Source organism: Fukomys damarensis, unplaced genomic scaffold, assembly GCF_012274545.1.
Source record: "Fukomys damarensis isolate Sample0158 unplaced genomic scaffold, DMR_v1.0_HiC HiC_scaffold_38, whole genome shotgun sequence".
In the NCBI taxonomy this organism is placed as follows: domain Eukaryota; kingdom Metazoa; phylum Chordata; class Mammalia; order Rodentia; family Bathyergidae; genus Fukomys; species Fukomys damarensis.
The window spans coordinates 61,817,119-61,829,313 of record NW_022900950.1 but is presented as its reverse complement, the minus strand read 5'-3'; the positions used below and the strand labels follow the sequence as shown (position 1 = coordinate 61,829,313).

Below are 12,195 nucleotides of genomic sequence, written 5' to 3'. Positions count from 1 at the left end.
CAAAAAAAAAAAAAAAAAAAAAAAAAAAAAAAAAAAAAAAAAGGAGCTGGGGCTGTATGTAGCTCAGTGTGAAGGTGTAGGTTTAATCCTCTGTATGGGGGAAAAGTCATGGCTAAAAGAAAAAACTGTTTAAAATGTTAATGTTATTTATTGACATCTTGAACATAGGAAATAGCGATAAAGTTGATCCCAAGTTCCAGATTCTCAGAAGCATTTGTCTTTCAGTTTTCTAATTTTGTCTGAATTGAATCTTTAAAAATTACTCAATTTTAGAACTAAATGAGAGTCAGTCTGCCTTTCTTGCATTTTTTTTGTTTGTTTATTTTGGTTTGGCACTAAACCATTCATAAAATAAAGTAAAATCTAAAATAAGTAAAAATCTACCTTAATGTCAGGATAAACATCAGCAGGACCTTTTGAGATTGTGTACTGTGGAAGAGGAACTAAAAATGTGGTTAAGAATAGAATCACACTTATATAAGAGCTATGGATAAACTTGTTCTTAGAGAATATTAAGCTCCAAAGTCCCAGGAGAGAGAGGTAATTGTTGCAGACCTCTTCTTAAGAAGCTCAGCACATTTGGGCGTTAGTAACATAGTGTTACCAAGAATAATTATGCTGCCTTTAATCTGTGAAAGAAAACATAATACACTGTTGAAATCAGATAATTGTTGTTGATTTAAAAATTGTTTGGTTTTGCTATTGCCGTGCTTTCAATTTTTATCTTCCAATATTATGCTTATTGATTCATATGAATATTTTGATCCATTATAATACTGTTTATCCAGTATAAGTTTATCTCTTAGAGGCAGTGTTTCTTCTTTCTGGCTGAATTGCTCCTATACCTGACCATCTTCAACAACTTGCTGCTTGTATATATTCACCTAATTCTCCAAATTGTCAATTATTTTAAATGTAACCTGACTCTCCATGACATTAACTATCCCATTCAACTTGATATATGTAAATTTAATGAGCATGCTGTCTTGTAAAGTCCACATCCATGAATGAAAATATTGAACCTAATGTTTGTAATTCAGTTGAAAAACAGTTCACTCTCTGGTTGCCATTCTCTGCTTGATTGCTCCTTAGTGTTCTAAGTACTTGCATGTATGTATTCATGCATTAAGATTACACCTTTTTTTCCTTTCTCAGTTTTGCCAAAGAAATATGGGAAATACTTATTTTGTATCAATATTTTTAAAATCTAGGGTGGAATTAGGGGCCTAAAATTTGCAGTAGCAAACTGGTAATCCTTTTATTTATGGGGACTTGTGGCCTATCCAACTCACAGAAAGTTTCAAAGCTTCTGGCTTGACCTGTTTCCAGGTCTGGCTGCCGCAGACCCATTTGTGCCCTTGTACAAGTCAGAAGAAGTTGTCTTTCTAGTCCTTTGGGTGGGCGCAGCACCACACAAAATCACCCAGCCTGGTAGGTGATGTTTGGGAGGCATCTTAGGTCCATCCACCCCTATACCAGGTTCCATTCCTCAGTCACAGACTGGCTGTGTCACTGTCATTGAGTTTTGTGTTGTTCTGCTAATGCTCTGTGACAGAGATGTAGTTGAGCTTGGCCTTACTAGTGTCAACACCGTTCCTGAAGACTCTGCTTCCGGAGCTGGAGCTGGGTCCTGTCACTGGTGTAGAAGACTGTTAAAATTTCCAGGAACATCAGATGCTCAGTGCTTTAGGACAGAGCTGTGAGTATTGTTTTTCGCTCTAGTTTGATTTTCCAGAAAATGACCCATACCTCGTTTGTCCTCAAATAGAATTAGCAAATTCTATTTAGGAACTTTTATTATGTCTTATGCAACAAATATTTAAAAAATTAACAATGGACCTTTCACTCTGAAAGAGGCAGCTGGTGTAGAAAAGAGGAATCTGATAGCTTTGTTTTCAGAGAGGCAGTTATATTTCCTTATTGAGATAGCTAAAAGTGGTACTTTTATAGCTCTTGGACAGTAGAAGGGATTTTAAATAAATATCTCTATCTATGAGTTGATTTGCATTGAGAGAAAATGTAAGATTCAGAAAGCTGGAGGTTTTATTGGAGTCAAGTAAAAGGTAGCCTGGGGATGGGAGGAATGAAAAGGGAGAAGATTGAGGTCAGAAGCAAAGATCATTGTTATGGCTTGCGTCTAGATGTCCTCTCAAAGGCTCATGTGGTCATAGGCTATTTTGGAGGTGGCTGAATCTAGAGTGTGGGATTGATTCATGGTGAGGATAAGCCTGAAAGCAGGATTAACAGTGTGAGTGCTACACGCCCTAAGTAGTCTGAACAGGATAAATGGGGCAGGGAGATGCTGTTAAGGTCTCTTGTTGCTTTTGCTGCTTCTGCTGTGTGAACTGTTGCCCCTTTGCCACCCCCACTTTGGAGCTAGCTGATTATGCATTGAAATCTCTTCGAACTATGAGCTAAATAAACCCTTTCCCCTTTAACTTTGGGTGTCGAGTATTTTGTCTCAGCAATGAGAGAAAAGTAACTAGCCCAGTTGTGTAGATGATGACAATGATACCTATGGACTAGAACAGTTTTTAGTTAATGAAAAGGTCTGTTCTATCTTTTCATTAAGAAATGGGCTGAGAAAAGTAGAAGTTAAGTTTGTTGGTGGTAAAGAAGCTGAGGACGCGTGGAACTGATGTGAGTAATGAGTAGGCAAGGAGTGTGAGAGGAGATGGCAAGGGGGTTGGCACATGTGTTTAGTCAGACAGTATTTACCCCCCAGAAAATGGGAGTTGCTTAAAAACGGGGACTGAAAGGGCCAGGGATTTAGCTCAGTGGCACTGCATCTGCCTGGCAAGTGCAAGGTCATAGTTCAATTCCCAGTAAATAACAACAGTGTGGAAGTAGGGATGGGGAGACTATACAAATCAGAGTTCAAACCTAAGCTTTAGGACCATGGTCAATTTAAAAAAATTCTTCTGAATGTCAGTGTAGAGAGGGGGCACCTCAAATGGTCATTAGTGAGAATTAAATGATGTATATGAATGTTTAGCATCGTGCCTGGCTCAACCATTTAACCTTCACTTACAATCATAGGGATACTAGAAGTCTTTGTGAAAAGATTGCTGGGAGAATGGGTGAGGACAGTTCATAGGGTAGGATTAGAGTGAAAATGGGAGGAGATGGAAGCAACACAAGAGTTTTGTGTTTGGTAAACTCTTAAGGTCACTGGTTTCTATGCTTTAAATAGAATTCTGTTTGTTGTGTTTGAAATCTTCGAAGCTTTGATTTGTCCTGATAGTGGTTTCTTCTTTTCTCTTATCTCTATCTAGCCAGTTGGTGTGTATTTACTATAGCCATACTCTAATTCTTTTAAAATAAAATTTTAGGTTTCATTTAGGGGATTTGAAAAAAATTCTTTTTACTTTTTAATGAGTGAAGGATATTTTACTAATTTTCCCCCATATTCTTAAAGTCCTGTTATTCAAAATTATTTCAACTTCGTCTTAGAACAGTTTTTTTGGCTTTAAAATTATTTCAAACTTAAGGAACAGTTACAAATAGAAAATTTCTCCAAAATCTTTACTTAGCCTCCTCAATATCAATATCTTAGGATGATTATTAAAACTAAGAAGTGAATGTTGATGCAGTATTACCACCTAAACTATAGGACTTTACTTCTGCTCATGTCTTTTTTGTATTCTAGGGCCCAAACCACATCACACATTACATTTGGTCATTATGTCTCCTTTATGTCTCACTGTCAGTGACAGTTCCTTATCTTTTATGACTTTGGACACTTTTGAAGAATCCTGGTTGTTTTGTAAAGTGCCCTCTGTTTGGATTTGTCTGACTTGTTTATTTCTTCATCCTTATGATTAGATGGAGGCATATTTTTGGAAGACTATTGTGGATGGCACATACCCTGCCTAGTAACAGCACTATGACTCATTTTGTGTTTTAGCCTAAACTACCTTTTAAGGTGGAATCTGCTTCATTGTAAAGTTACTATTTTTCTCTTTGTAGTTAACGAGAAACAGTCTCAAAATTTGCACAGTCTCAAAGTATCTCCTCAATATATTTTATTCTTTGGGTTATAATTTAATACTACCATTATTTTCTCAGATTGTTCTGACTTCAGTTAGAGCTCATTCAGGTTGGCTCTTGGATTTTGGACAGAGGTTTTCTGTGTGTAGTTTAGCCTGGCCTTGAACTCACTATGTAGTACAGGCTGGCTTTGAACTCATGTTGATCCTCCTGCCTCAGCTTTCCAAGTGCTGGGACTATAAGTGTGTGCCACCATGCCTGATGCCATTTGTATTCCTTTGGTGTCCTTTTTTGGTCTTGTTTGGAGTCACTTTTTTTACCGTCTGGTACCACATCAATTTGATCTTTTTAACTCTGTTCTTGGTTTTTCCGTGAATGAATTTACAGAAAGTTTTTTTGTAGTGTTATAAATTTTTTCTAGTGCCAATCAGACTAGCTAGCATGGTAAAATAGTACAGTGATTAAATTTACTAATCGATTTTAATTGGAAAATAATCAACTAAAGGAAAAATAATTTTTTGATGTTGCAACTCTCAATTTCTCTTGGCAAACTTACTAATCACATATGAAGGTGGTGCTGTGAATGAGGTAATTTGTGTTTGCTGCTATTATAATAGTAGAACTTGAAAAAAAATAGTGTTCTCTTAAGATGTATCAAATTTTGTTTTGGCAATTGCCCAAATATTTTGAATTAAGTGTATTCATCTAAGTAGTAAATTAATAAGATTTTTTCCATTTACAGAGTAGATACTTATTTTTACTGAAATGTTTGCTTTATTCAAATTACTCATCAAGCCTTATATGTTTTTTGTGTATTTCCTGTTTGGTAATTTATCTATAACAGATATTTCATGAAATAATATATTGGAACAAACTGCCATCAGGGTTACATAAATCTATAGCTTCATTATGATGTATTTTGTACTTATGTAATGTCATAGGTGTCCTGATCAAAAACTGAATGCAAGAATCAGTTCATACATAATGACTTACTGCTTGTTTAGATCGTTTATATAGGCACCTGTATTTATTGAGTTCTTTGATTAGTATCAAGTAAATTATTTTCAGGTGTTGCAGTGGACACTGGTTGGTTCCTCTCCTCACTTCCTTTCACAGGATGCTCTATGCACCGCAGGTGATGAGTTTGGGCCCTCTAATGGCTCCTAGCTGCTGTCTTCTCCCAAGATTAGATGTCAGGAGAAGTGAGGCCTAGTGCTAAGGGCTGGCTGACCTGAGGGTGTAGAGGCTGGTCTCTTCAGGTGGTCCTGAGGTACATTTCATGTTGAGGAAAGAACCTACTTCAGGCCACATTTTTGATGTGTCTCTTCCTCTGCCTTTATCTCTTCTCTTCACTTCTCTTCTACTGAGAGTATCCCCCCATAGATAAATCTTCGTTGACTTTGTCTCAATTGCCTCCTCTAGGGTACCTGACCTAAGATAATGGAGGTACATACAACATGATAGTTTTGAGCAAATATAAATAAGAAATACAAAAATTAATGACTTGCTTCATAAGACTCTTCTACTGACTTCTTCTTCACCCTTCCTACCTCCAGCTCAGTTTCTTAGAATACCTGTGGGAGATGCTTAATCCTTTTGAAATTGTAATATAAAGTATAGATACTTGCTTTTAAGGAAAAAACTCCAATGTGTTTTCCAAAGATACCATGTCTTCCAGCAGTTAAATGCTATTGTCTCATGAGGTTTTCTTCTTTTACCCATGTTCTCTACAGGTAGGGTAGAAATTAAAACTCTATTTAAAAAATCTTTTATTCTTTAATACACATTTTTCCTCTCCATAATACCCTTCTCTTTTTCCTTTGTAAAGGGCAAAGCTTACTTACTCTCTGCAATACCATTTCCTCCTGGAAATACAAAGGGCTATGCCTGTTAGATGCAGTTTCATTCCTAGTGGGTGCTCCATAAGGATATATGGTGTTGTGAAGTTGATTCTATACATTTTTGGAGGGTGGTATTATTACTTCTTCTTTGTTTCCTTTTTGTTTTTTGCCTTGAGACTGTTAGCACACTTTTGTCAGGAAAGTAAGTGCCATATTTAAATAAAAAAGATGGTATAAGCCAGAGGAAACCATTGGTAAAACTATTTTCTTTCCCCCATGATTCTACACAGCATTGTACTAGTCAAGGTTGTCCAGAGAGATATACAAGGATGTAGATAGATTATTTGATCTATGAGAGGAATTTGTTAAGGGAATTGGCTCACTATATTATGAAGGACAAGCCGGTCGTGGTGCTGCACGCCTGTCATCCCAGCACTCGGGAGGTTGAGGCAGAAGGATCGCTGTGAGTTTGAGACCAACCTGGGCTACACAGCGAGTTCCAGGGCAGTGTGAACTACATAGTGAAACCCTGTCTCAAAAAAACAAAAAACAAAAAGAAAAAAAAAAAAAAACAAAAAGGAAGGACAAGGACAAATCATCAACCAGGAAGGGCTGGATGAGGGAAGTCAGTAGAGTGCTCGTTCCAAGGCCAAAGGCCTGAGAAACTGAGGCAGGGATTGCAGTGGGGTAGATACAGATATGAGTTCTAGAGTTTGAAGGTTGGAGAGTCTCAGGAGAAGAAGGGTGTCCCAATCCTAGAAGAGAGAGAATGAAATCATCTGTTCTTTCCTTTTTTGGTTTATTTGGACTCTCAGTTGTTTGGGTTAGTGCCTGTCTACACCGAGGGTGTCTTCTTAATCAGTCCATTGATTCAGGTGCTAATCTGTTCTGGAAACACTCTCACAGACATACCCATAAATGCTGCTTTACAAGCTATCTGTGAATCTCTTAATCCAGAAGACTAACCTAACATTAACCATCACCTAAAATAATCATCACAGCCTCCTATGTGCATTAACTAATGTCATCTGGAAAAGCTTTCCTAAAAAGAAAGCAGTGGCCTAGTTTTTTCTCTTTCTTTCAACTACCCTTCTTGAAATTTAATTTCATCCACAACTAAATGGGCTTTCATTGTTTAGTATTCTGTATCTATTAAGTATTTTAATTAGCTCATTAAAGAAACTGAATTATGTTTGACAGAGAATAAAAATATTGCGAAGAATTTAGAACAGAGACTCTCAATCCTCTCAGGTCCCCCCACTTTTATAACAATTATCTCCTAACTTTCCTATTATTTCCTGTTTCTTCTAGTGACATTCTTTTTATTTTTGTTTTTACTTATCACATAATTGTACATATTGATGGGGTTACGGTGATATTTTGACACATGTGTACAGTGCACAATGATCAAATCAGGGTAATTTGCGTATCTCTTACCTCAAATATTATTTTTTTGTGTTGGAAACACTCAAAAATAAAATAAGTCATTAACTGTAGTCCCCCTACTGTGCTATAGAACATAAGAATTTAATTTTCCTGTCTAGCTGTGCCTTTATAACTGATACTCACTAACCAGCTTTCTCTTTCCCCCTTATATCCTATGTTTCACAACCCCCGATAACTAGTATTTTACTCCATTATTCCTTGGAGATTAACATTTTAAGCTTCTCCATATGAGTAAGAACATGTAATATTTGTCTTTCTATGTCTGGCTCATTTCCAGTGAAATTATTTATAGATAGTGTAAGCAACCTACATTCATAATTAAAAAAAATCAATATGTCTTATTGTAGTAGGTAATAGTCTGTATTTAAGTATAAACAATTGGCCCTAAATACCCAGGCAGGTACAATAAAGTAACATTCTTGAATTTCCACTTCATACCACTGTGAGTACAACAGATTGATAGAAGTGTGTTGTTTTAGGGATTTGAGTACCAGAAACAGTATTGCCCTGGGATTCTCAAATTTCAAACACAGAGCAAAATTTTTGGTAAAGCTTTTTTGAAAGAAAAAAAAAGTTTAACTGTAACTTTCAGAGCAGTTGGTTATGGTGAGCCTTTATGGTGAGCCTTGACATAGGCATAGCCATGATTGAACTTTGAGTCACCTCGCTGGCACGGAGGTGCCATCGCGCATAGCAACGGGCTAGTTCAACTGGTGGTCTGACCTGTTGCCTAGCAAATGTAACCCATAATACTTGTTTTGTAGAACCTTGTGACCTTTGCAGTCAGCTACACCCTGTTTACACTTTTGGTTTCGGTTTTAGCCTATATATACCCCACCCTGAAAAATAAACGGGGCCTTGCTACCAAGAGAGCATGAGCCTGGAACTAAGTCTGTGAGACTGTTTGCTCTCCTGTTGTTCTTCCCTCGGGTTTGGGACCTGCTGGCAGGATTCTGACGTTGCGGCTCGTGACAGTTGGTGTCTTGGAAAATACGTTATGTCTTTAAAACGTGCAAAGCTAAGTATTTAATGTGTTATAATGTACATGTTCTGTAGCTTAAATCTAATTCCATTGACTTAGGAGCTCTGAAAATGTGTGACTGTAGGCTACACGACAGTTTTTGTGTTGTGTAGGATTAATGGAGAGTGTCTTGCATACTTTGTCCTGGAAATGCTGATAGCATCACTGTCGCAAGCCGCGACGTCAGGATCCTGCCAGCAGGTCCTCAACCTGAAAGGATGAGGACAGAGAGACGGGAGGCACTTTTCTTCTCATGTTCCTTGCTTTATTTATTACAGAACCTCTTCCTTTTATACTCTCTAGCTGCACGGGAGCGAGAGTACCGCCCACACATTCCAGAAGGAAACCGTTAAACCGTTACAGTTGCTAGGCAGCAGATCAGACCACCAGCTGAACTAGCCCGTTGCTATGGGCGACGGCACGTCCACACTGCTCGGGGGAATCACAGGCCAATATGGCTGTGCTCATGTCACGCTCTTTTTACAATGCTGTCCATACATCACCTTAGTCACTGTGGCAACCAAAAGGTCTCCAGAATTTTGTAAAATTGTGTCTTTGTAAGTGGTGGGAAGGCCTCCTGAGAATCACTAGGGTACAGAGGAAAAAAAAAAAAAAAAAGAAAGAAAACAACCCAATATTCACACAATTTCAAGGAAATTTTTAACTAGAACAACAAGAGTGGCGTTACTAATTACTGCCTTTTTTTGTAGTGTCACATGGAACAATTTCTAAGTTCTTAAATATTTCTACCAACACGAAGAGAATTTTGATATTTAAGAGTTTGAAAAAATTGAGTCAGAAGCAGTATGTGATGAATGTAACACTTTCATAAAACTTCAGAGAAATTTGACTTTCTGAATTCCATAGACGATCCAATGTCCTGATTTTTATAGACCCATTCTGAGTAAATGAGGAGTTTACGTAGGTTCAGGTACTTTACATTTTGTGTCATATATTTTCCAGGGTTAAGGTCAGAAGGAAATCCATTGAGCTGCCTTTCTTTAGCCAGGTTTGTTTTAACCTCAAGCTTCCTTTCTGGTGTCAGAACAACCTCTTCAGCAATTTAATTAATAGCAATTCATACATTTTCATGTGGAAAACCAAACTTGTACTTTTAGTCAGAATTACTCCTATAGGAAGATATAGGAAGATACATAAACCTTTATTTTGGTTGGTGCTATTGAGAAATGTTAAATTTTTAGGTAGTGCGTGTTTTATATAAGTGCAACTTTTATGTGGTTAGATCAGTAGGTAAAATAAACTAGTTAATATTTTCACTTGGGAAAGGGAAAAATAAGTAAAACCATAGAATGCTTTTTCAGTTGCTGAAATCTGCAGTATTTGACGGGGATATGTTCTTGTAGCTATCAGAATATGGAAGGTGGTGGTTTATTTACTTTTTTAATTTTCATAGTACACAGCAGCTCTTTCAAAAACAGTACAAGATAGCTTCAGGTGCAGCTGTTGTAAAATAAATAAATATATTGAAATTGTGAATCCTAATGACCTTATGAAAGGCAGAAATCTTCAACTGTCTAATTATCTATAGTGATGTGAATATAATTTTAATAGCCTGATGTGAATTTAAGGTTTTCTTGGTAAGTGTTTTACCTGTTGAAATGATCTACATTACTTTCTTTTCTTTATTTTTCCTCTCTTTCCTCTGGGTAGAACTACTCGTAAATCATTCCAAAACAATTAATGCTGCCTTACTCACAAATTATTGATTTTTCCATTTGTAGTGTATGTAGAATTGCTGCTCTACTTAGATTCTAAAATCAGCCATTTTAATTGTGTTTTCCAGGAAGATATGAATTTAAATGAAGATAAAAAGGCACCATTGCGGGAAAAGGACTTCGGTATCAAAAAAGAAATGGTGATGCAGTACATTAATACTGCTGCTAAGACAGTAAGTAAAACTGTCAAGTTGAAAAATACTACTGAAACATGTTGTAGTGTGGAAAACAATGAATTTGTCTAATGAAGTCCTTAAGCTTGTGTGCAACTATAATCAGAAGGCTTTTGAATGTATAATTAAAGGTACAAGTATTATAATAAATTTGTTTAATTTAAAAATACTTCACATCTTAGAAGTTTAAAAAAATTTTTTTTGGGCCAAGTGATGTTTAATACTTCACATCTTACAGGTTTTAAAATGTTTTTGTTTTTTGGCCAGTCACATTGCTAAGAAACACTGTGGTCTACTCTGAAACCTTTTGTTGTTAGTGAATAAAGATGGTTATTGATTTCCATTGTCACTTATAAATTGGGATAATGTTTGTGTTATAGGAGAGAAAGACTGATTTTTCTCTGTCTATACCAGAATAAGTAACAGCATATTTTTAATGTGAGTTTCCTAATGGATAAAATTATCTTGTAACAAATTATAAATGTGGGTATTGAAAGGAGGATTAAACCTCCACATGGCTGCCAGTTTTACAGGGAAATGTGAAATATGTGGGCGGAAGTAATGACTAAATGTCTAAGAAACCATGACCGGCGCACAGAATCGATGGCATTTATTCATGGAACAACAAATGAGCTTGACTAGTCATATACAAATTGTAAATAAGTGGGTTGGATGCAAAATATAAAATGGAAGCCAAAGAAAAAGCTAGAAAATAATTTTGGCTGAATTTATGATAGAATTCGATTAGGAAAAAAATAGCTTAACAAACAATATTAGTTTTCTTTGGATACTTTAACCTAAGCCCAGGTTATAAGATATAAGTTATTTTTACTCACCTCTCTCTTTATACAAGATCACGCAGTGATTTTAAGGTATTTCTTTTGGATGACATTCTCAAGTAAAGTTTAATTTTTAGATATGTCTCATGTTTTGGCAGCCTGATCTTCAGTTGTAGAAAGTGCTGTGCTTTTCCCAGCTCTTTGTATTGATGAGCACTGTATCTAGCTGTTGTGATACTGATACTAAAGGCTTTTGTCTCATAGTGATACATAGATATCACACAACAGCTTTGCAGTTAGGCATTAGAGCTTGCATGCTTTGGATCTGCTTATTTATCCCGTTTGACCATGGGCAATTATTTTACCTCTCTGATTTTTACTTTTCTAATGCGTGAAATGAGAATACATCATAGGCTCATTATCAGCATTTAGTTAAATTGTTTATTCCACTATTAGAACATAATGTTTTAAACTGGTGGTGGCCTCTCATGTAGAAGTGGTGGTAGTAGTAGAAATTGTTTTCTTTGTGATTTGTTTATTCTCGCTATTGAAATCATTATATCATAGTTAAAAATATAGGAAAACCATAGGTGAAAGAACACATTTGCTATTTCTGAGTCTGTATTTTTAAGACATTGATTTACTCATTTAACTTGTATTTACTCAGTGTCTACGTGTCAGACAGTAGAGATGAGCACTAGGGTGGTCTGTCACTCTGTCCTGTGGCATAGTGCGGGACACACATACACAAAAACAAAGCAGGGTGAGTGGAAGTGGTGAATCATTTTCTATGGAGAAGCCAGGGAAGGCCACTTTGCTAGGGAATTGTAAATGTAGCAAGCAGCTTTATTAAGTTACATCCATTAGAACTGTTTATATGACTTAGATTGGGTTTACAAAACCTTGGGGTATTAGTACGTTTAAATTCTAGATTTAGGATAATAAATTGACACCTGAGAGAAGAACAGACCTTATGAAATTTCTGAACTTTGTAAGAATAGCTCTACTTCAATTTGTATTCACTGAATTTGAACTTTAATCCTTTAATCATTTTGGACTAAGGTTAGAATTTATTTACCAGAATTAAGTAATTAAATTATCAGGATTGAAAAATCTAAAGTGTGATTACAGCATTGACTTATTTAATTAGTGTGTTGAGGATCATGGCTTTTCCTAGGAGAGTTCTGAATTATTTGGTAGATGGTTAAC

At 36.2% G+C, this 12,195-nt stretch overlaps 1 protein-coding gene across 1 annotated transcript in view; it reads left to right on the top strand.

The window, feature by feature from the left end:
* Diaph3 (diaphanous related formin 3) overlaps positions 1-12,195 on the top strand; it is a 479,227-nt gene that overhangs the window by 56,236 nt on the left and 410,796 nt on the right. The window contains exon 4 of the mRNA XM_010636939.2: positions 10,103-10,207. Coding sequence (XP_010635241.1) covers positions 10,103-10,207 — 105 coding nt within the window. The remainder of the gene's footprint in view (positions 1-10,102; positions 10,208-12,195) is intronic.